The sequence below is a fragment of the Siphateles boraxobius genome, unplaced genomic scaffold (assembly GCF_051911475.1).
Source record: "Siphateles boraxobius isolate OS27281-9 unplaced genomic scaffold, OSU_SipBor_1 20, whole genome shotgun sequence".
In the NCBI taxonomy this organism is placed as follows: domain Eukaryota; kingdom Metazoa; phylum Chordata; class Actinopteri; order Cypriniformes; family Leuciscidae; genus Siphateles; species Siphateles boraxobius.
The window spans coordinates 18703642-18729418 of record NW_027508811.1 but is presented as its reverse complement, the minus strand read 5'-3'; the positions used below and the strand labels follow the sequence as shown (position 1 = coordinate 18729418).

The window sequence follows — 25777 nt, the reverse complement described above, 5'->3', positions numbered from 1 at the left end:
GTTAACCATCGTCATGGTAAATTATTCATGTGCTGCTCACTATTCAAAGTTCAAAACCCAAGGGGTAGCATGTTTCTTAATTTCATAATTTAGTTTTACTTGCACTACTGTTCAAAAGTCGATAAGATAAAAAAATTTTTTTTTGAAAAGTTTCTTATACTCGCCAACGATACATTTATTTGACCAAAAACACATTAAAAACTGTAATATTGTGAAATACAGTTCCCTTTCGTAGTCACTCCGAGTTACGTCGGATGACGACGAATGGGGGTTTCGCCTAGAAAGCCAATCATCTTCGTGTATTATAAAACGAGCCAATGGCAATGAAATGCCATGGGTCTGCGGAATTTGCATAGCGTATCTACGCCCCACCCCGTGGGTATAAAAGGAGGACGCCGGCAAGATGCAGATATGTTTTCGCTTCGGAGCCAAGAGCTTCTCTTCACTCCACAAGCCAAATCCTCAGTTTCAGTGACATCATCTTTTCTTCGAGACGAGCGAGCTCTCCGGTATTGGTGTGATGGCGGTACCCAGCGAGTTTCACATTGCCTGCTATCTGAGCAGTGATCTGCCAGTCTGTGTGTTCTCCCTGGTCGCCTCAGCATCGGTGAGTTTTCCTCTCTAAAAGAGCTGCACGTGGCACGTCTTTTTAAAGATGTCTCGCCCGTGTTCTTCTGGGTTTGGTCGATTCCTGTCTTCCTTTGATGGGCACAATCGCTGCTTTGCGTGTTTGTGCTTAGAGCACGCTAAAGCAGCGCTTTGGGATGACTCATGTTCCTTCTGTGGGAACATGGCCATCGCAACACTAAGGTCGAGACTCAATGATCTAATTCGAGAGAGAGAACAGCCTCACGGCCACAGCCAACCCCAATACCATTCTTCCCAGAAGTGCATGAGGAGCTGGCGAAGTCATGGAAGGCTCCCTTGACCTCCCGTGTACGTTCGTCAGCTTTCCCCGCCTTTCCCCCCCTCGATGGGGCGGTCGCCCATGGGTACACTGGGATTCCCCCGGTCTGTTGCCATGCAACTGTGTCCTCAGAGTGCTTCATCTCGTTGTACTCCTAAGCACCCGTCCAAGGCCTGTAGATTTTCGTCTACCCTCGTGGCGAGATCTCACAGAGCTGCAGGACAGGCGGCCGCCGCTCTGCATGCGATGAGCACCTTGCAGGTCTACCAGGCCCAGCTGCTCGGAGATATGCACAAGGCGGGGACTGACCCAGGGCTCTTTGATGAGATGCGTGCCGCCACTGACCTCGCTTTCCGAGCGACGAAAGTGGCCTCACGCTCCCTGGGTCAGGTGATGGCCACCTCTGTGGTCCAGGAGCGTCACCTGTGGCTGAACCTGGCTGATATGCGGGACGCTGAGCGCACTCGTCTGCTCGACGCCCCCATATCCCAGGCCGGCTTCTTCGGCGGAGCGGTTGAGGACTATGCCCAGCAGTTCTCAACCGCGCAGAAGCAGTCTGAGGTGATCAAACATTCTGCCCTGATGGCCTGCTGCTGCCTCCACCCAGCCGTCGGTACAGACGCCTCAGCCTGCTCGCCGCCGAGGGCGCCCTCTTGTGGCTCCCTCACCTCCCGCACGGCCCCAGCAGCAGCCTTCACCCGGGCCGCGTCGCGGAGGAGGCCGCAGGAAGGCGCCTCAGCCCTCTCCAGCTCCGCAGCCCACTAAACGCCAGGCTAAGCGGCGCTCCTGAGACGGGCTGCTCAGTGATGGTGTCGGTTTTTCCCCAGGAGGTGGTTGCAGGCCCCCTCCTTCCCCCGGCGGAGGGCCCGGGGGAGAATCTTTTGTTCTCCCACTGCTCACCCACGGGTGGGCAGTACCCTATTATGGTTAAAGAAAGAACCAATACACCTATCACTGAGCACACAGCGATGTGCGCTGTTGACAGTGCGCACGCCCCCGGGCCTCGCCGCTCTCATCCCTCTCTGTCACATCTGATGTGAATCTCCTCTGCCCTGTCAGAGCGCTGAGGTTTTACATTACGTGCTCCGCCTCCTTCAGGCGTTCGGAACAGCTTTTTGTTTCGTTTGGTGGGCGCACCAAGGGTCTCGCCTCCTCGAAACAGAGCCTGTCCAGATGGATAGTAGACGCTACCGCGGCCGCTTACGCGTCAAAAGGTCTGCAATGCCCTCTGGGCACACAGGGCTCATTCCACGAGAGGCGTGGCCTCTTCGTGGGCATGGTCCAGTGGAATTTCTGTCCATGACATATGTGTAGCGGCGGGCTGGAGCTCCCCGTCTACCTTTGTCAGGTTTTATAACCTAGAAGTTCCTGCCTTGCAGGCTAAACTGTTGTCAGTCTGAAGGAGAGGTGTATTCTGCCCAGATCTCCTTCTCAGATCACTCTCACATGACTCAGCTCTCCTGGTTGAGCTGCACTAAGTAGGGTATGTGCCATGTGCCTATACAGACCGGCGCGCTGCTCTGTATTCCCTATGTGTGCTTATGTACAAGTGATGGCCCGCGTGGCTGGCCACCTCATTTTTTCCACTTATGGGGTTCCCCTGAAAGCTCGGGGTCTCATGTGGATGCTTGGCGCGCACGGCGTTGACAAAGTGTTCCCGTAGCGTAAGCTAAACTTACGCAATACGAGAGAACCTCTCGTAAGAGAACGATACTCGGTTACTAACGTAACCTCGGTTCTCTCTAGAGAGGGAACGAGTATTGCGTAACCGGCCGTGCTCGCGCCATGAGCGACTTCGCTTCAGTCGACGAAAACCAGGGAAGTCAGCCTACAGCCCCCAGTGTTATACGCTAAGCCACGCCCTTTCTGGCGGGCTGTGACGCTATGAAGGCGCGGGCGCCCTTCATTGGGCGTGACGTCACGCCGGGCTCACTGGTAGGCTGCAGCAGTTGCCCGCAGGGCAGCCAATGAGCACGCGAGATGGCCTGCTCTAGGTCTGCTAGCTGCTGCACTGCGTTGACAAGGAATACAAAATTAAGGATAATTTTTTGGCTTCAGTATCTCGAGAAGATGAATCTTTCCCGTAGCGTAAGCTAAACTTACGCAATGCGAGAGAACCTCTCGTAAGAGAACTATATTGCTATAGCCTACTAAGATGAGTAAAAATAGACTGAAATATGTTGAAATAAAATGTCTGTATAAGCAACAAACTGCAAATTAACATGTATATGCTAATATATCATACACAATATGTTACAGACTAAATATGAATGTTTAGACAAGATTTTGTGATTAGTTTTAGATAGATTATAAAGTTTTGACTGTAAAAAAAGACTACGGTCACATTAAATAGGTACGCTTTTGTTCACCAATTTCTGCTCATAGTTAAATATACTATAGTATGATGTTTTGTCAAAAATAAAGTAGGTATATTGAATTATCAGCTAAGATGTTATTATAGTGTTTGTTCCAATATTCAAACTAATGAATCCTTACCTTTTTTAATACGTATGATAAAATGTATACTTTTTACAAAGAAAGAATACACTTGAAATATTGTTAAAATTGTAATTGTAACCTATTTGTAATTGGTTACAATTTCTAATTGTAAAATATGTATATATAGATAATTTCTTTTGTCCTTGCATTCTTTGGGACCCTGTGACACACCTGTGTGAAAGCTGCATATTAATTAGCCTCATTATGTATGTGGCACATTATCCGGCCTTTGTCTTCTCAGGTGTGAACACGCCTCCACGCATATTGCCTTTCCAAACAAAAGGTGTCTTATAAAATTTAAATCAATGTATTGTTTTGTGTAAATGATTAGGCAGGATGATTTTTAGATCATTTTGAAGCAAAAACTCTAGGCAACAATGCCCATTAGTCAAAAGTCTTGTGGACACATATTTAGTATGTGTTTTGGGGCCTTATTTCAGACACTTTAAGTTTTAGTTTTTTCAATAACCACGCATAAACATTATTCTCTCAAAAATACAAACATGTACATACATCTTGCTCACATATTACGGTAGCCCTGTTTGTGCTATATAGAGTGAATTTACACCTTTGCCATTAACATGTTTATAAATAACTGAAAAAAGCACAAATGTCAGAGCATGTCAAAACACCTCCAGGACCCAGAAAACCCATCAGACCCCCAGGGGTTAAGTAGGACTCCTTCGTCCGTGCCAGTATCACGACAGGGGGATCAGACTTTCGCAGGGCACTGAAAGACAGCTGTGAAGGTGGCGCGATTACACGGGGACCCCCATTCGTCGTCATCCGACACGTCTCAGTTACGTAGGTAACCCTCGTTCCCTGAGTAGGGAACGGAGATGTTACGTCTCCCTGCCACTTCCGCTGTACCGCTGGGTAGATGCCTGAGTCCAGTCTCGGCTCCTCAGCGAAGACATATCTGCATGTTGCCGGCGTCCTCCTTTTATACCCATGCGGTGGGGCGGAGATACGCTATGCAAATTCCGCAGACCCATGGCATTTCATCGCCATTGGCTCGTTTTATAATACACGAAGATGATTGGCTTTCTAGGCGAAACGCCCATTCGTCGTCATCCGACGTAACGTCTCCGTTCCCTACTCAGGGAACGGAGGTTACATACGTACCGACATTTTAGGTTGTGCTGCTTAATATTTTTGTGTAAACTGATGATTTTTCAGGATTCTTTGATGAATAGAAAGTTCAAAAGAGCAGCATTTATTTAAAAACAGAAATCTTGCGCAATATTATAAATGTCTGTACAGTCAAATTTCTTCAAATATATCTTGTTTTTTGCTGTATAATACACAAAAAGTTCCTTTTATCAATATCCCGATCAGAATGATTTGTTTGCGGTGTGGTGAAGCCTAGTTTAAATCAAAGCCTGGTTTTATCCTGGATTTTTCTGCTTTTTTACAGCACACTTGTGTGGGGAGGACTGGAGTCAGATTGGAGATGCATGTCTCAGGCTGAATGCCAGTAAGGAGAGTTATGATAATGCCCAGCACTACTGTAAGAACCTGGATGGCAACATTGCCTCTCTAACCTCAGCCAGGCAGGTAGACTTCATACTGAATGAGCTGCAGAAGTATCAGCTGCATGGGAGGGTGAGTCAAGTATAATCACTAGCCTTTGTGTGGAGGTTTACATTGATTCGTCTTGGTAATTGTTGGGTACTGTGTAGAAAAAAGTCAGTTTTTCTGATGGTGTAACACATTACAAGTTACGTAATCAGATCACTTTTTTTCAAGTAACTGGTAATTTAATGCACTACTTTTAAATTGACAACAAAATATCTGAGTTACTTTTTCAAATAAGTTACTCAAGTTACTTTTCTTTTTTGCATTTATTCTGACACCTCTCTTGTCCCCATGTTGAGAGAAATCGTAAGTTGCAGAGGTGTTGTGTGTGTTGTGTGATGCTTTTTGTAGTTCTAGACTACATGTGAGCATGCATTTACTCATCTCACTTGCACAAAAACAGATTCAGTATTCTTCAAAATAAATAAAAACAGTGCAATGCAAACTCAGAATATTATGCAAACCTGCAATAAATAAATATGCTCAATTATACAAATGTACTTTATGTAATTAATCTCGCTTTATTAATCAATGTCTTTGTTGCTGACCTTCGATAATCCGATTCAACCATACTAATTAGCTCATTTGACTTAGATAAACATCACATTTTTTCATTTTTGTTTTGTTTTTATTGCTAAAGAAATAGTGTTGAACTTTCTTCCCCTGTGTCCTATTCCAGAATGACAGCACAGCTGTAAGGTTTTTCTTTTGAGCTGAGCCCTCTACTGTACAGGAGTAATTTTGAATTTCTTTCAGTCTTAGGCTTATTCATTTCACTTTTGGGAAAGGGCCTTTACATGTGAGAAAAAGTAACACAAAAGTAATGTAACATTACTTTCCAAAGTCACTTTTTAGGGAGTAGCACAATAGTGTAACACATTACCTTTAAAAGAAACTTTCCCCAATACCACTGATTATATATCTCACCATATCTATAGCTTTTTTTTTTTTTGACTGACACAAGCATTTCTGTGCGTGCTTCTGATTTGTTTACCTAAATCAGTTCTTGATTGCAAGTATATTTCCCCTGCACTGCTCTGAATCCTATTTTAAAGTGATTCTTTAAACGTTTAAGAATGTACAATTTACATGGCAAGTCCAGCTGTAATGCTAGATGTTTTGTTGTGTAAGTTTGTTTCTAAATGTCAGTAAAGCTTAAACACTCAACTTTACATGTCAAAAAACCTTACTCATGCCTTCAGTTAAAAGCTATTCTGCACAAAATCTGCGGATTCCCCCCGGTGCTGTGGTGTTAATATTTGTCATGTGTTAATTAAAAGTAAAGGAGTGACTCTCTTCGTAATCCGCTCCCTTGCTGATTGCGACGTGAGCCTCAGTGTTTAAGCAGCTTTTGTCCTTTGAAGATTAACACCGTTTTCTAAAGGACACACCTTTGATGTGAAAAAGATTCACATGTGACGGTTTCTCAGTTGCCACTATTTTTTCTCTATTCTGTCACCCACAGACAGTCACACTCACTCCCTGTGGGTGCACAAACTCACAGGAGATCTTACACCTTTTAAAACATTTTAATCAAAGCACACGAGACCTTTTCATACAGGGAAGTTGTTCATTTGAATGGACAATCTGAGGGGTTGGGGTATGTCAAATTCAGTTTGTTTTGCCTTGAATTGATAATTAAACTGTGCATTGGCCTTTGCCTTCCCTTAAAGAAGAGAGACAAAGAAAAGAAGTGTTTTTATAACTCTACAGCTTGTGTTAAACAGAGTAGACAGTTATATTAGCCATCAAAACGTCAAGGTGCTCTGAATGAATGTCCTGTTGGAATTCTGCAAAATCAAGTTCAAATGGAGGTTCATGAAGATGAAGGTTTTTTTTACTTTACTGTATTTTCCGCATCTGCAAATATGTCAGTAAGTTTATCGTTTAACTTCAGACCACCTTTTGTTCTTTACAATAATGTACTTCATAATCAGAGTATTTATGGACACAGGGCGATAACAGCTCATTTCACCTGTGTTCAAAGTGACTTTAATGCATTTAAACACGTTAGATATGTGGCTCACTCAAATTTCAGTACCTAGCAAACAGTAACGGGTGCACAAAATGTATTTATTTATTTATTATAAATGTATTTATTTATATTTTAAGAATAATGATAAATGTTCATAATAACATGTTTCTGCATTAGTTGCAGCACCTGACTTTGATTTCGACAAAGAAATGGTTTTCAAATAATAGTAATGAGCAGTGAAGCGGTTTTGTTTCCAAGGAATAATATGAAAAATGTATGTACATATGGTTTTGTTTTATTGAGGCTTCCCCCCCCCCCCCCCCCCAAATGAATATCAAATTGAATTTTAAATCTGAAATTAAAATCTATAGATCCAGAAAAATAAATTACGTCATGCCATTAACCCATAATTACGCTAGTTTTGTCGGACCCTGGTTGGACACGTTTTGTATGTTGCACAACATTTTCAAGATGTAATCTAATAATTTTCCCTAACTGACTATAGCCATTTTTTACCCATCCCTATGTATGTGGATGTTACATATATACATATATATATATATATATATATATATATATATTTCTCTCTTGCAGAAACTTACCCCCTGGGTGGGTCTAAGGAAGATAAATGTTTCATACTGGGGGTGGGAGGACATGTCTCCCTTCACTTCCAGCACGCTGCAGTGGTTACCAGGGGAGCCAAGTGACTCAGGTTTTTGTGCGTACCTGGAAAGAGCTGAGGTAGCCGGACTCAAAGCCAAACCCTGCACTGCCAACACTGAGGGGCTGATCTGTGAGAAGCCAGTTGGTGAGAAAAGTAGTATTTTTTTTATTTTTATGCTCTGTTTCTTTGTAACATGAACCTGGAGGGGATTCAAGCCTGCTCTGTGGTGGATGCTGTTCTTACACATTAGACCCAAACTGAATCGGCTCCCACTGAAAACTCCACAGGGTTCTTGAAGAATTGGGAAGTCTGGAAGTAGGCTTTTATTAATATATTTTGTCTTAATTTGATAATGCTTTCAGTTAATAGTTCTGTTTTATTATTCTCAGCTCTGTTAACATAAACTTTGTTTAATGCCTATTCCACGGAATTCTGCAGATTTTCCCATATATTTAATACAGATTTAGTTTACACTTCTTGTGTCGCATATGTCAAGTTGATTTGGTGTCTGCATCTGCCATAACTCTCTTTTCTTTTAAAGAAATTAACATATTATTTGGTTTTATTAAAGTTTTACGGGAAAAAAATCCAGTTAAAACGGAGCTATAGTTCCTTGCGTTTGTTTTTTTTTTTTTTTTTTTGTAAATGAGCAGAGCTGTTGTATACTCTCTCACATCCTCTGTTTCCTTGGCTGCAGTATGTTTATTGGACCTGTTTGAAACTCTAGAAAAGAGACTCCGAGGAAGCACAAATTAGGCCTTGAACAAGATTTGGACCCCCCTTCAGACACATGCAAAGTGCATAAAGAATGAATGTCAACTCGTCCTCCCCTCATTTCTATTTATTCTGCTCATTTTCATTTCTTATTTATGTTCTTCTGCTCATTGTGCTCATTTCAATTGTTTCTCTTACTCTACAGGAGGTAACAAACCAGATTTTTGAGGCAATGTGTATAGACATTATCATGAATATAATAGTATTGTTAGTAACATATTTTTAAGTGTGATAAAAATGCAGAACTACAGTATTATTATAGCTATAGAGTATATTACAATACATAATTGCAGTGGGGTGCAAAACTCTTAGACCACATTGAAATGTGAGATTTAAATTCAAATTTTAACAAATATTGCACAAATTAAAACTTTTATGATGAAAAATACAATACTGTTTCTCAGTTGCTAATCAAAGTAAACTTCTTGACATTGATTATGTGACTGTACAGATGTTTTTGCTTCTATTAAAGCATTAGATGCTCTTTGAATCATTCTCAAAACAGATTGGATAACTTGATCATCATGTTTTACACAAAGTTGCGGAGTTCATACCGGTGTTCTTATTCATTACTAAAACTATTAAAAATCATTTGCATTAATTGAAAAAAGACTAAAATAAAATATAAATATTTGATGGTAAACTTAAAGAGAGGGAGAGAGAGAGAGCAATTAAAGCAAAATAAAAATAACAAAAAGACAAAAACACAAAATAAATAAATAAATAAAGGATAATTGAAAATATAAATAAATAGTATTGGTTTCACTTTGTTGATGTTCCCTGCTTCATATGAGACCGCTTCAGCTGTGGCTTCGCTGTGGTTCCCTTGCTGGTATGGTTAGGGCTAGAATAAGTTGACAAGTAGTTGCAAAGTGACACATAATCAGTAGAATGTCTGTTGGGGGGATCATCACAATATAGTGTTAGCAGACAGTCTACTAATACTCTGAGTTAGTTGACACATAGGTGCAGCGTTACTTATTGTCAACAGTGTTCAAAGGGGACCATCAGAACAAAATGTTACAGTAGTATTAAATAGTTTTAAAATATATTAAAATAATATTAAAATATCACTGAATCATGCAGCTCTATAAATAAAAAACTGGCCATAAGATCTGAAACTTTTGGACCCTACTGTATCTTCATCAGGAAATTGTATTGTCATTTTGAATTGTTATTTTATGTGTTTTAAGTGTTAAATTCAGTTTTATATTGTTTGATATTTTTGCCTAGTTTTTCAAGTGATCTAATTAGCTTAAAAGTAATTGCAATACTGACTACTGCATTTTCCTCCCTCAGTGAGCCCAAACCTTACCATGCGTCCATGTAAGATGCCGTGCTCCCTGCGAACCACCTGTGCCAACTGCACCAGCCAAGCCATGGAGTGTATGTGGTGTGGCAGCACCAAGCGCTGTGTGGATTCCAACGCGTACGTCATCTCCTTCCCTTACGGCCAGTGCCTGGAGTGGCAAACTGGAGACTGTGGAGGTGAGTGCTTGCGTTTACCATCAAGGACACACACACATTAAGGCGCCATTCACACTACTACGTTTTAGTTTAGAAACGGAGACCTTTTGCTACGTTTGCATCTCCCGTCCAGACTAAAACGGCAAAAATGAAGACCTAAAACGGAGAAGTTTAGAAACGCTGCCGACCCCATTTTGCGTTTTGAATCTCCGGAGTGCGTTTTAGTGAAGACTGGTCAAAACGGAGGACAACAGATGACGCAGAGGCTCATGTGGATAACGAATTACAAGCGTTACTGACTTTGATGTCTTTGCCTGCAGCTATTGTGCAAGTAAATTGATACCTTTCCAATATGTCGCCGTATTTGGTTTGCGACGACTCCGAGTCTGTGTTTTCTGCCGCCATGGCTGTTTTGTATTCCCTTGTAACTTTAAGTAAAAGTTCCACCTCGTCGTCGGTCCATGAAAAGTAATCTCTAGTCTTCGACATTGCTAATCTTTGCAGAGGTAACTTCTTCGTCAAATCTGAGGATTAGTCAATCTGTTTCCTGTTTACACTGGGCATGCGCATGCCCAGTGTAGGTGAATGGTCACGTGATCCGCGTTTTCAGTTGTTTTAATGTGGACGGAGATCAATTCTAATACGCAGCTAAAACGCTGGTGTGGATGGAGATCGTATTCGTTTTAATTCTCCGTTTCTAAACTAAAATGCAGTAGTGTGGATGGGGCCTTAGATACATGGCAGACTAGAAGCTGCAGTTATGAGTACACACTATTCTGGTGAACACGCACCTTCTAACTCGTTTACTTTCCACCATCTCATTTTTCCCTTCTGTTGTGAGCCTAAGGGAGATTGAGTTTTGAAAGAGCAGATGTTATGAACGCTATGCCTGCTGCACAGGCAGGTATCAAACTCACTATAAACTCCTGTCACACTCTGACTGGCCTCCACCGGAAAAATCTATAAACTATCGACATCTGTCTGGCCTTGCACAGGAGACCGAGACCCTGCACAAAGAGAAAAAAATAACTTTCATCTTATTCTGACTTTTGACTTGTGGCATAAAGTCTGGTCATCATTGCAGGTTTTCTGACCAAGAATTGCCCACTTGGACAACAAGAGACTGTCTGATTGTCATCTAAAGTAACCAAAGACCGTTCGTTTGTGATATGTTTACGTGCTGTTTAGTGATGGGGTTTTCCAAAAAGAAATTATAGCAATTCAACACTGCAAAAATTGACTTAAAGCTAAACCAAAAATGAAAATCCTACAAACATTTACTCACCCTCATGTCACACCAAATTTCTGCAAACACAAAAGATATTTTTAAGAATGCAGTTTTGCTCACCACATCTTTTTGTATGGATAAACATTAAGACATTTCTCAAAATATGTGATAAATGTTTTGGACTTTTTCCAGTTGTAGCGCCTCCTATGGGCAGAATGACAGAAATTGGCGTGAATCCTCAGAATATCTGGTTGTCCATGTATGCCAAGTTTTGTTAAAGGGGTGGTAAAACACGATTTAACTTTTCTAACTTGACTTACGATTTAACTTTTCTAACTTGACTTGACTTTCTAACTTATGTTGCTGTTTGAGCATAAACAACATCTGCAAAGTTACAGCACTCAAAGTTCAAAGCAAAGGGAGATATTTGCTTTTAAAAAATTCAATTTCTAAGGACTACAGCAAACAGCCGGATTTGGACTACACGACATTCCTCCGGAGTTGCTGACGTCAGCTAATCCCATTATTTACATAAACCCCTCCTCTGAGAATACTTAATAAGCTGGGCGAGGCCATTTTATATTGCTGTTTTGGAGATGAGTTGTCGCAATACCGTCAAAACGCTGCTGTTATTTTCATCCGGATTGCAGGTCCACTTTGTTCAGTCTTCCTAGGGACGAGGGAGTTAGGGATCAATGGTTAAAATTTATTTTTAACTCTGTCCCTCATAATTATGACCCAAATCTCGCTCTCTGTGCTGCACATGTTACGGAGGAAAGCTTTCACAATCATCGCGAGTTCAATGCAGGATTCGCACATCGGCTTGTCCTGAAAGATGGAGCAGTTCCAACTTTAAAAACAGAAGCTTTTGTTTACGGACCACAACCTGTAAGTATGATTTATTTTTCGTCTATGTGTTTTCCTGTAATAGTTCGTATTTTTAATTGTACGTTGTAGCAAGGAAGTAAACAAATGACAACGCTGTTTGGCTCTGCTGGTTTGTTAAATGCTCATTCATAGTTAACGTTATCCGACAAACACCTAACGTTACAAACTTTTTTTTCATCTCAACAGCGAACTTGTAATTAGCGTAAATTATTCTTTGATTAGAGATTTTATGTTTATCTACATGCTTGTTTATCTACAGGCATGCTAAACAGAGTACTGTGTTTGATTTGGCAGCCGATCTTTAGTGTTCGTTTTGGGTTAATAGTTCTGTCGACAGATATTTGTCTACAATCGTTCTAAAAAATACAAAAGTAACGGTGGCATACAGTCAGTAACGATCACTATAGATCTGCAGTCTTTACTCAAAAAAATCCATTTGAGGACTATAGTATTTAATTTGTTAGAACAATTATATGAAATTCTTGTTTATGAAGCTTATTTTTTGTAATTCTATAATAATTAGTACTATTTAATTACAGCGCATCTAAAAAGTAATGAGAGAACAACAAAAAACAACCCTTTCTGAAACGTTGTTTAACAGCCGTTCTTGAACAGGTTCTGCTCGATCATCTTCACTAACGTTTCATTGTTTATAAGGCCGGTGACACACTGGCTGCGTGGCGTAAGCGTCTCAGCTTCGTGGCATGTCCGTTTTTATTTCGGCTTCCATGTTAACAGGTTAGAGCTTGCAATGCAGACTGCTTGTGTGACAGGCGCGGCTTGAGCCGTGCGGAAAACGCGTGCATGCTAGAAATAGAACCGACGCCTATTTTTCACCCGACACGCAAGCGTGTTGTAAGCGTTTCCAGGCAAAATATAATAGTTAAAGATGTTATATGTCATTTTGTACACGAATATTAATAAATTACATTTTGATGGTTGAAAGTCTAGGTTTTGACATACATTCAGATATAAATATAATTTAAAAATAAATGAATAAATAATTATCAATTTTCAAATATTGCACCTGTCAATACAGAACGAAATATTCTGTAGTCTATTTTGCTGTCAATACTGCTGACAGTGTCTTTATCAGTCACGCAGCTGACACGCAACAGAAACACCACGCACACGCCATGCAGCCAGTGGCCCTGTCCCAAATGGCGCACTTCATGCGGACTTTCGGTCTCGTGGACTTAAATTGCGTGCTCGCCGAGTCTACGAGTTTGTAGGCCGTCCCATTTAGCATTTTAACGCTCTGAAGTGTGCTCAGCAGCGCCCCCTTTGTACCCTTGAAGCGGTCTTCCGCGAAGCCCGCATAGATGCAGGCTCAACGCACTTTAACTACCCAGTAATCCTTGCAAAATGCCAATCAGAGAACGGATGGGAGGAGATTTCGCTCACGGACTGTTAACATGGCTTTATTATATAGGCCTACATTTTACCAGTTGTTACTTACAGTTTATATAAACATTATCGACCAGTGGTTGATATCTCAAACATAATAATAGCGTGTTAAATAATACGACCGCATTATGATTCATTACATAAATAGAACCGAATTTCATGGCTTTACTGAGTCATATAAACGTAGTATGAATATTGAAACCTATACATTTTTCTTAAACTCATTTACATTTTAATTTTGTGTTAAAATTGAACATTATGTATTATTATGTACAACCGTATTGACTATTTACATAACCATGACATCTATTCTAATGCCCAGGTGGCATATACAATTCTAGAACTGTAAAAGCAGGCTGTGTAGTTCACATGGACATAAGATTTGGGAAAATAAAATAAATCCTGTTCTCGATGCTAAAGACTGTAATTTTTTTTAATGATATTTGTGATATTTTTCTAATAAAGGGACTAATGAGATGACCTTTAAGTTTATTCAGCTTCAACGTCTGAGCTGAGACCTTCTTCCTGTTTCCAGCGTGACGATCGAGTCTGTCCCAAAAATACCTCTCAATGCGCCCTCGCGGACTCACGCTAAGGGCCCTATAGGTCTGCACTACACGACGTCACCGAAATGTGGACTCTGAGGAAGTCCACAAGTCCGGAGTGTGCCATTTGGGACAGGGCCAGTGTGTCACCAGCCTAATACACCAAAGCACAAACTAGGCTACGGGGCGTGACGTTTCCGGAAAACGTGCGCTAGTCGGTTAGCGGATCACAACACACTGGGCCAGCTAACCAATCTGAGCCCATTGCATAGTTTTGAGGGACTTGCTTCATAGAACTAGGGCTGCAGCTATTGATTCTTTTTGTAATCGATTAATCTAGCACTTAATCGATCGATTAATCGAGTAATCGGATAATTTTTTGTGTGTTTTTAAACAACTAAAACAAATAATGCATAACGAAAATGACGTGGCTGTAAAATGATCAAGCATTTGGCTTTTATTTCTCAAAAAAAAGACACTCTTGTGTGTGTCTGTGTGTATGCGTGTGTGTGTGTCTGTGTGTATGCGTGTGTGTGTGTGTGTGTGTGTCTGTGTGTATGCGTGTGTGTGTGTGTGTGTGTGTGTGTGTGTGTGTGTGTGTGTGTGTGTGTGTGTGTGCGTGTGTGTAAGTGAAGGGGTTCACACACCGAACGCAACTTTAATTATTTGCGCGAGCAGATTACATACAAAGTCAGTGCAAAGACGCGAATAGACGCATCATTCGCGCCGGGCGTCGCGAATGACGCGAACGTCTTCCGCGCACGTTGAAAAATTTTAACTCGAGCGAATGTTTAAGCGTCTAACTAGACGCGATAGACGCGTATTTGACGCTCTATTCGCGTTCGTTGTGTTATGTTTCAGTGACGCTTTGTGAGAGCATGGAGTGGATGTTTTCGGTTCAGATTCTGAATCATGGAAGTCGTACTGTTGTGGTATGCCAGGTCTACTTCGCAGTAGACACATTGCACCTTGTTCTCTTCCTTTTTAAGTATGTAATGATCCCAAACTTTAGACATTCTCTGCCGTTTATGGATATCTTTACTCTCCGCCATCGTGCCAAATAAATTCAAAATGTATCACGCGCTATAGTATAGATCCGCGTATAGTGAATTACATTTTACATAGGAATTTAACGAGGCTTCGAGGCAGAGTTTTTGCCTCGAGGAATTTTTGTAATCGAGTAACTCGAGTAACTCAAGGAATCGTTTCAGCCCTACATAGAACCAGGAAACCATCAGACCTTTTTTACAAGGAGGGGGAGAGCAGTGTAGAATAAAGGTAAAATATATGAAAAATAATGCAATTTTTAAAAAAACGAAGCATGAACACATGTTAGAGTGCACCCCACAAACACAATCAAGCCTTCGAAAAAATGTTTAAGTTTGAATTTTCCCTTCAGCAGAGAAGTCAATTCATTAAATGTGCAATTTGCATATATCTCCTCAATGCTCAAAATTCTTTTGTAAATGTTTTGCCTGTTTAAAGATGCTGTGTTTGGAAAAGTTTTTTTCTTTTCTTAAAATTGAGAGTGGAAAAAAAAATGTATAATAACTGCTATTCTGGAGCACGGGTGCCCGATCCTGTTCCTGCCGATCGACTGTCCTGCACAGTTCATCTCCAACCCTAATAAAAACACCTGACTTTAATTTTCAAGTGATCCTGAAGTTCTTAATTGGTTGCTTCTGTTGTGTTTGATTAGGGTTGGAGATGAACTGTGTAGGACAGTCGATCAGCAGGAGCAGGATTAGGCACCCCTGTTCTAGAGATTTCTGATTATCCCACCAACACCAACTGGTGTCTCTACAACTTGGTACAGACCTGGCAAAAAAAAAAAAAAAAAAAAAAGGAATTAAGAACAATAAGAGTAGGAAGAAGAAAATTGGACAACAAATACAATAGTGTTCCAAAACTTTTGTACCGTGGACCCCAAAATGTGACCTTTTTTGCTGGGAAATAAGCACAACAGTTATGTGAACAGAAACTTTAATAGAATAAATCTTTTGTCAAGATTTGATGTCTCTAATTTGACAAATCTAGTGAATATTTCATCATTAACATTGGTAATTTTATCAGTTTGGTCCTTTGTAAACCCATCTTTGTTGTTGAGATGTTTTTCAAATGCTCATTTTTCCATAAAGCCAGTCACTTAGATTTGAACTCTTGATTTCAGCCATCACTTACCATTCTTATATACATTGTGTGTCAGTGTACGAACTGTGGGCGGTTCATGGGTGTGCCGTCTGAAACTGAGGCTGTTCAGATCTCTGCTCAGTCACTTTACGATTCAACAGCTCCTCTAGTTCTTTCTAAGTAGATTTGCAGAAATATCCCTACACACAAGAGTGATATCATGTGGTCCAAAACAACACAGAATCATGCCAAAGTATCTGAAATGACTGATGGTAATCGTCTCAGAAAAGCCTTATGAGTAGCTGACGCGGACCTACCTTGTATAGCCATCAGCAAGTTTGTAGAAGCATGAAATCATTCTTTTCTTCTGCATTAAGAGGCACTAGAGCTGCCATCGTAATGCTGTGTAAATGAGCAGCTGCAACAGGGACGAGAATGAAAAATAGATATGCAGTCAAACTGAGAGGCATAGTGCTTAATAACCAACATATTTCTCCAGAAAAATACTACAACAAAATCCTGACTGGCGAAATTATAGTGTCTCAGGAAGTTGAAAGTCTTTTCATGGCCTTGAGACCCTGACACCACAAACTCCCCTTCCATTCGCCATTATAGAGTTACACAGATATTACTGTTCTTTCTCTGTGGATGTGCTGGTCATTGATTTTATCTGGAGTCTGGACCACAGAGACTAAAGGCCTCCAGTGCATTGTTAACTGGGATCTTGATGGCTGTATTTCATAGAGGCGATCTGTCAGCTCTCTGATGGAAGTGAATTGCTAGAGGATCCCTTTTCTTCCTCCAAGGAGTTGGTTCATGGCGGCAGCAAATATTTTGCTGAGTGATTCTTAAGTGTGAAATGCCCCATAGATGTACCTGTTGTGATAATTTCATTAGAAAAAGTGCAGTTTTCATATTTAAACAAAGGGCCACACAGAGATAAAGAAACAACTTGAAAGCATGATAATATGCAGCTAATCAAAATGGAAATGAACTTCTTCACTGGCTCAATATACTCAGCAAATATAGATTTTTCAATGCAGAAGTTGAGATAAAAGAAATACCATATTGTACAATACGCCAACATGTTGCAAGTCGGCTGCGTCCATTGTGTTGTATTGTTATGGTACGAAATGAGTTTGAAGTATTTGTATTTTTTTTTTCAAAAAGTCTTTGTTTTTATTCAGTCTTTAAACAGATAAATGTGTGAACATTCTTGAGGTAAAAAGTAAAGCAGTTTGATGAACATACATATTTTTTTCATAATTTTCCACCTCAGTACCATTTCTGTTCAAATGCATAATCTTACCAAAACTTGTCTCTATTTTGTTAGTATCTTGATAAATTTCCGCAATAGAAAAGGTTCACCCTGAAAATACTTTGCAAAATAAAAATACTCAGTTTCTTATGCTCACCAGTTAATTAATTTGATAAAAAATACAGTAAAAAGAGAAATATTCGGTATTATATTATTGCAATTCAAAATAACTTTCTATTTTAATATATTTTAAATTGTAATTTATTCCTGCTGAATTTTCAACAGCCATTACTCCAGTCTTAAGTGTCACATGATCCTTCAGAAATCATTCTAATAATTTGATTTTATTATCAATGTTGAAAATAGTTAGTTCACTTGCATGAGACGACTGACCTTTATTATGTAACGTGGCCATTTTAAGATCACATGTCCAAAGATGTGTGTAAAAAATGTAAGAATCAGTTTTTGCAGAACCCATTATTCTGAATATTGAGACTGAACATAGACCTCAATGTCTATGTGGTTTTGCATGTGACTTCCTCTCTCTGGAAAGTTAGACCGGCAATAATTATCTATTAAATCTTTTCTCTTCCGCTTTTATGCTGTTAATCCTGACTGCAATCTATTTGACAGGTGTCCCTGTCCCAGGCTAACCTGTCCACGAGACAGATATTGTCTTACTGTAGACGGAGATTTCATGTTGTCATTGGGTCAGACATCCCTAGAATAGATTTTTAATTGTTACATTTATAGATGTTTTAACACTTGTGTTAAAGTTGTATTTGAAGGAGTTCTTTTGAGAGAAAAAAAATCACAATATTGAGAATGTTGTATAGATTTGCATATGTAATGAATGTTTAGGTGTCCTTGGCTAAAGATAATCCTCCTTTCTTTTGCTAAACACAAAAAAGGAAAGGAGGGAGCGGGATAAAGTGAGAGAGCGAGAGATGAGAATTGTGTTTCTAATTATGAAACACCTCTGTAATTATGCTGAATGCACAGCAAAATGAATCATTGTATTGGGCGTGAATATTGCAGGAGGAGAGAGGAGCTTCTGGGCAAAAAGTTCACCTAACACATCTGTGCACTATGGAAATCTAGATCAAGAACGCAAAAGAACATGCAAATATCCACATAACTTCCACAGAATGTCAGAAAACTTTTCAAATCTTTTTTCCTTCTTTACATGTGTTATTCATTGATATAAGATGTGTTTACAGGCTACAGTAAACCGCTTACATTTACTCAGTCAGTGGTTTGGCCTTCATGCTGGTAAATGCTGTTAAGACATCTATGACCACTGAATAATTTTGAAAGTGGATGCACAATATATTTGTGCCATATTGGTTATTGGCTGATATGGAGGTTTTTCACATTTTTAGCAGTGGTTTTCAACCTTTTTGACTTTTTTTTGACTCACAATTTCTAGTTGATAAAATATTAATATTTTATATCAAATATTTAGCTTGACATAGCTATAAAAACATGGTTATGGTGTATGGTTTTGAACTTAAAGGTGCCATAGAATGCATTGATACAATATTTTATTTTGTTCTCTGATATCTACATAGAAGGTATGTGGTTTAGGTAAGGGCAAAAAGTCTCCAGATACAGTTTTACATGCCCTTTTATAACCTTAGGATTTGTCCGTTGAATGAAATGGGCTGTTACTGCCTTTTTAGAAGGGTCATGAATAATAATGTTGAGCTCTGCCCTGATTGGCTGTTTCACAGCCTACATCATTTGTACGCAGGACAAATTGACTAGATGCATTGTCAAATAACAATTGTTTCAACTTAAGTGGTGGAGAAGGTCATAGCTAGAAGGATCGAGTGAGCTATCTGTATGCAACCAAACTAACCTAGTTAGCTCCTGAGTTATGTGTTGTTGATGAAAAATAGGCTAAATTATAATTCTACCCGACAAAAGGGATTGACATAGATGTAACTGCAACACGCATCACTGCAGATGAGTAGCTTAGCGATCTATTCATCAAGCCAACGTGCAAACTATCGCAAATCAAAGTGAAAGTACAGTAAGTCGCAGACGCTTAACACACACAATCATCTTCATTAAAAGTAAATAAACAAAATGATCTTACCATTGATGTTGTCACTGTCTCCTATTGCGGTCTTTGATTTTGAAATTAGCTGATGATCAATAAAATGCAGCTCATTTCGGTTGCTTTCGGTGACGTGAACTCCGTTAAATCTGCAAATTTCTTATGATTCCATGAGATGGTTGGACAGGATATCCCACGCTATAGTGCAGTAATTGAATATCGGATTTATATCCGTTTTGCGAAAACACATTTATGTGACCAGGTGTAAATGGAATCATAGAGAAACATCAGCCATGCCTGTTGACAGTTCTGTTCTGTGGGAAGGGTATGAAAAGTGCTCACATCCCCTGCACCGCCTTGAACATTACATTTATATCCATGATCTGCCATTTTCGCTATTGTCCTTCACAATACCTGCAGAACCTCTGATGATTCGGCTGTGCAGGTCCACGTTAATACTGACTGGCCTAGAACATGGGCTGGTATATGCAAATTTTGAGGGCGTAAATATTATTGATCACAGTCGGTGTTATGTTGGGGTCCGTTCGCCTGTTTTTCAGTGGTCTTTTGCAAAAACAATATTTACATATGAAGGGGGAAACAATGATGTTTGAGGCTCACGTTATGTCAGTTCCGTGTTCCAACTCTTATTATTCAACTATGCCAAGGTAAATAAAGTTTTCCATTCTGTGGCACCTTTAAATGACATCTAGAAATCACACTTTTAATATGCTACCTTATATAACAAGGTTTTTCTCTAGACTGTGATAATCATGGTTCTTCAAAGAAAAATACATTTTTTTATTTATTTTAAAATTAGAAATATCTTGATTTTAGTTGTTTTAGCTTGTTAATATTTTAAGTCATTTTGAGGCCTAATTAGTGGGCCTCGACCCTTGGTTGAGAACCTCTGTTTTAAAGGTTTTAGTTGGTTGAATACTGTATCGGCTGATTGCGGATCATTTCCCCATTCTATTTTTACATTTAGATGTCCTTTGAAATCCAGTGATGCATTACAAGTAACATGATGGTTGGCGTAGTACTAGACTAAATGTGATTATGCATTTACTCATCTCACTTGCACAAAAAACAAATTCAGTATTAGTTAAAATGAAAAACATTGAAATGCAAACTCATAATATTAAACAAACCTGCAATAATTAAATTTGGTAAATTATACAAATGTACTTTATGCATTTAATCTCACTTTATTAACCAATGTCTTTGCTGCTGACCTTCGATGATCCAATTAATCCATAATCCATTTCATTTTAGTTTATTTTTTTGATTTATTTGCAATTTATTTAGATGTCTTAGCTTTGCTTTTAACATGTATTTTCAATTTAATAACCTGCAGTCGTGATATTGGCTTGGAAGACTCGGAGGTTATAAAACTGCACCTTAAAAAGTTCTAAATAGAAACTCCTTATGTCTCCAAAGAGCACATTTTTGAATATGATATGGAAGGTCAAACAGCTCCTCTTTCCTGTCTTACTTTCACTTCTGAGTATCACATTGACTGTGGTGGCGTTCCCTCAGTGTGTCTTTCTGCCCTGTTTTTAATGACACACTCGACATCTCTCAGTATCTGCCCTCGCCATTAACCCCGAGACACTTTTTGACCCTCACACTGTCTAAGGACCCATTAGACGGGATTTGGTCGAGGGGTACATTGATGGCGCCTCATCTGTCCCTATTGCATGCATACATTTTCTGCTTCCACACACACAAATATCTAAAAATGAAGGGAGGTCATTACTGAGGGGCTCAGAAAACTTTTATAGAAAACTGTTATAAAAAACCCCTATTGGCACAGAGAATGTAAATGATCCGATCCTGTCCCGTGTGTCTCAAATGTCCAGCACTCTGAATGTCAGGCACATTGTGTGAATACACATTCATAATGTAATGGCACAAAACTCAATTTATTTTTAAATTAAAAGGTCATTCAACAACACACAGGCAGAGTAAATTTCAGTGCTGGTAACAAATTGATATAATTTGACTTTGAATGTGTACAAAATGCAATAAGTCAAGTAATACAAAAGACAAACAACTCAAATGTTTTTTGCACTCATTAATAACATTTAGTTCATATGTATATATCATATCATATGTAGCTTTAATATTTTGAACTAGCTTTTAGTTTTATGTTTTCAGTTTTGTGCTTTGGTCATACTTTTTTCTTTTGTCAGTTTTTTAAACAATATTTCTATTTAGGTTACACTTTATTTCGATGGTCCACTTTAGACACTATCTCTACTATACTAACTACTATACTAATTAAAGTAACTTTGCAACTACATGTCAACTAACTCTCATTAGAGTATTAGTAGACTGTTAGGTTAGAATTAGGTGTTTCGGTTAAGTACAATAAGTCGATGTACTTGCAAAGTAACGTATAGTCAGTAGAATGTCTGTTTGGCGGACCATAAAAAAAAGTGTTAGTATAACTTAGTAAAACTATAAGCTTTTCTAAGTTTTTCATGATTTTTTTATTTTTTAGCTTTATTTTAATTAAAGTAAACCATTTTAATAGTTTTTGTGGAGATTACTGATTGTGCTTTGGAGGTAAATAAGGCTAAAAAGGCTGGGAAACACACTTTTACTAATTTATGTAAATCTTCTCTCTTTCTAGCTCAGAACTGTTCAGGTCATCGTACATGTGGTCAGTGCCTGGGACAGCCTGATTGTGGTTGGTGCGGAGACCCCACAGACACAGGTCAGGGCCAGTGTATTGAGGGATCATACCGTGGACCAATGAGGAGCCTGAGTAGAGAGAGCCGAGAGAGGGTATTGGACACCAGTGTCTGTTCAAGGGAAAAAGGCAATGACTGGGCCTATATAACCTGCCCAGGTACACATAAAAAACACATATGTGCACTGATCAAAACCTGGAAATTATGGTGTGTTTGAAAAAAGTCTAGTCAAATGAACACACATTCTTCTCTCTTTATGTTTCAGCATGTCAGTGTAACGGACATAGTGTGTGTGTTAATGGCAGTGTATGTGAGCAGTGCAAGAATCTCACAACTGGGTCGCAGTGCCAGATCTGTCTACCTGGTTACTATGGAGACCCCACTAATGGAGGGAAATGCCAAGGTGAGATATTTCTATTTGTTTATGTTGAAAAGTATTGTCTGTCTGTGTTTGTAGATCAGAGAGTATGGCTCTTGAAGGAATAGAATTAACACCCAGAAAGGAAGATTTTGTCCTCATCTGCTCACTTTTCCAAGCATGCATGATTTTTGCCATCTGTGGAACACAAAATATATATTTAGCTGAATATCCAGATGTTGTTTTCCTTTCAAAGAAAGTGGATTGTAAATAGGGCTGCCAAGCTACAAAGAACAAAAGTATCCCCAAAGTAGTCAATTTTAACTGTGCAGTACATTTCTATCAAGATGACTTCCGTCAAAGAAAACTGACAATTATCATACGGTTTATATTGGTGGCATGGTTCTTTTCTGGGCAAGAACCCTCATCCTATCCATGCAGCCTTGCCGATTAACAGCTGGGAACACAGTGATATACCGTGTGTGTGTGTGTGTGTGTGTGTGTGTGTGTGTGTGTGTGTGTGTGTGTGTGTGTGTGTGTGTGTGTGTGTGTGTGTGTGTGTGTGTGTGTGTGTGTGTGTGTGTGTCAATAATATAGTTATAATATGAACAAATATTTTTTTCACAATATTTCTATAATTTATTAGAATTTCTTTTTTCTTTTTTTTTACATTTTCAAATCAAACACACATATCAAACCAATGTGTTAGTTAGTTTGGTCATTATAAAATTAAATGGTAATGAAAAATAAATGAAATACAAAAATGAAATGCTCTCATTTACTGATAAATATACTAAAATCCCTCATATATATTATTATTTTTATATTATGTGTTTGTATATATGGCGGTGCATTAGTTTGCATTTAACTTTGTGAATATACTAGAACAGCAAATGTTCCTCTACCAGAATGACAACAGGGAAGCAGAATACTTGTATAAATGTGTGCGAACATACCATGGATTGACACTATCTTTTCCCTTTTTTAATTTTTATTTGAATGCCGTTCCAGATTGTTTCGCTATGGCAGATTTAATTTCAGCCTGGCAAATCTGGAAAGGTATGAGGCGTGAGTAGAGGATCTTAGAATTTTCATTATTTTGTTAAACTACCCCTTTAAGGTATACATGTGGCCACACGATATATCAAACTGAAATCGATTCAGTAGTTAATTCATAAACAGTCTGCCTGCATCCAGATGTACCACAGGATATCCCAGTGTCCCCCATCTAATTTTGTTGTAATGGTTAGTGAGGCCATATTTCATTATGAGGGCAGTATTCAACCTGACGCAAATTGTATTGATTTGATGTGGGCTCCTCGTGTTAGTTCATCACTGTGGCTTTTCTCCTGGTTTCCAATCACTGAGTTTATATACAAGCATCATCGCTCTTAGAGATGAAACTGCATCAAGGGGTAGAGAAAGGCAGCAGAGAGACGAAGAGGTGCAAGGAAGGTGGTGTAATAACATCATTCTCTGTCGGACAGATGCACGTTTTCGCCGCATTCTGTGACATTAAATCACTCTTAATCATTTTCTTATTTCCTGGAGTTGACTGCCGCCCCTCCTCTTCGCCTATGCGAGCGGTCCAGCGCTCACAGCGGAGATTTGATAGATGTGCGGCCCTCCACATCTCTCAAGGATGCACGCTCTCCCTCTCTATTTCTCCTCCCTGTCTAATACCTTTGTGATTAAGAGTGCTTTATAGACTGCGTCTTGATGTAAATGTGCATGTGTGTTTAATGCTCTGATTGTGGCCCCCACTAATCCAGCAGTGTCATTTTTCAGCGTTAGTGAGCGGAGGAGATTTACCTCACCTCTACACTAATAAGTTTAAGCCACTGATCTGTGTTAGATTAGGCGAGGAGAGATGGAGAGCGGCTCACTGTGTGGAGAACAGAAAAGGCTGGATGGATATCTCTCACAGAGTGTGTGCGTGTTGTCTGAAGGAGAAAAGAGACAGGCCATCAAAGTAAGATCAGGTTAAAATATGACACGTGGCCGGCTGCCCTTGACGAGAGAGAGAAAACAGTCTGTGGAAGATGGAGGACGTGTCCGTTTGAAATGGCCCTCTTAGTTAGAGGGCAGACAGAGCCCTGGGATTTTGTGTATGAATGTGTGTTTATGTCTTTGAAAGATTTGGAATTCATGCTTTTCAAATGAAAGCAGTGATATATGATCATACTTGTGTGTGTGGGCTTAGAGTCTTAGTGTGTTCGAGGTTGGTGTTATGGTGGGAATTTTAAATAATGCTAACGACATGTATATTAATGCTATATTATTATTATTATTATTATTAATAACCACTTAATAATGGTCACACCTTAATTTTCCAATTGAAAAAAAAAACAATACATATATATAAAACCATTGGATATCAAAATGCTCACAGGGTCACACAAAAACAGGTTGAGAAGAAAAGACGCATGTTAACGTCGAAATAATTAAGAAATAAGTGAAGAATTAGGTGTGAAACCATCAGGAACCCTTTAGTCTCCAGTGCCACCATTTTCCAGAACGGCAACTTAGAAGTACGAGGTATCATGTTTCTGGATTCCTTGCCTTAGCAGATTCAATGAGAACCTGAGCACAACCCCCAAACACCCCAAAAGTGAAAGTGTTTTTGTAGGTGTGTGAATGCTCAGTTACCATATTCGGTAGTGTTTTTCCAAGTACTTTTTTGTAGACATTTACTGTTTTTTGTGTTTGTATGTGTACTTGACAGAGTCATACTGACCCTACAGCGGTGCTATTCTTGGCCTCTGACTGGACAAACACACACACAACACCCTTATTTTCCCTCTCTTTATTTGACCTGTATAAGTCATTCTCTGCTTGAGGTATAAAACACACACCTGTTCAGTCACCCAACATGACAGCCATAGCTGGACCTGCAGCGTGAATGTGAATGTTTTGGAATAACAAGTTCATTTAATCTCAATGCAAAGATATTAATTCCATAATTTGTATGTAGGGATAGTTCACCCAAAAATAAATTCTGTCATCATTTACTCACCCTCATGTCGTTCCAACCCTGTATGGCTTTCTTTTTTCTGTGGAACATGAAGATATCTTGAAAAAAATGTTGGTCATACAATGGAAGTAAATAATCAACTGGACTGTTTTGTTACCAACATACTTCAAAATATTACTTTGTGTTCTGCAGTAGCAAGTCATATAGGTTTGGAACAACTTGAACTACCGGTATCTCTTTAACCTGGGTTTGAAATGAACTTTTTCTCTCACTTTTAAGTTACCGGCCATTCAGAACTTCTACTAGCCAAAAAAGAAAAAGATAAGAAATTAACCAGATTAACTACGTCACAGCTATATATATA

At 39.3% G+C, this 25777-nt stretch overlaps 1 protein-coding gene across 3 annotated transcripts in view; it reads left to right on the top strand.

Annotated features, from left to right (window-relative positions):
* The window catches only part of atrnl1a (attractin-like 1a), a 274652-nt gene that overhangs the window by 84485 nt on the left and 164390 nt on the right, over positions 1–25777 (top strand). For 2 of the 3 annotated variants that reach the window (XM_077237252.1, XM_077237253.1), the window contains exons 16-20: positions 4824–5011; positions 7554–7767; positions 9697–9885; positions 22021–22239; positions 22347–22484. In XM_077237252.1, coding sequence (XP_077093367.1) covers positions 4824–5011; positions 7554–7767; positions 9697–9885; positions 22021–22239; positions 22347–22484 — 948 coding nt within the window. Of the gene's footprint in view, positions 1–4823; positions 5012–7553; positions 7768–9696; positions 9886–10711; positions 11189–22020; positions 22240–22346; positions 22485–25777 lie in introns of those variants that run through there. The other variant, XM_077237254.1, reaches the window with a different exon arrangement.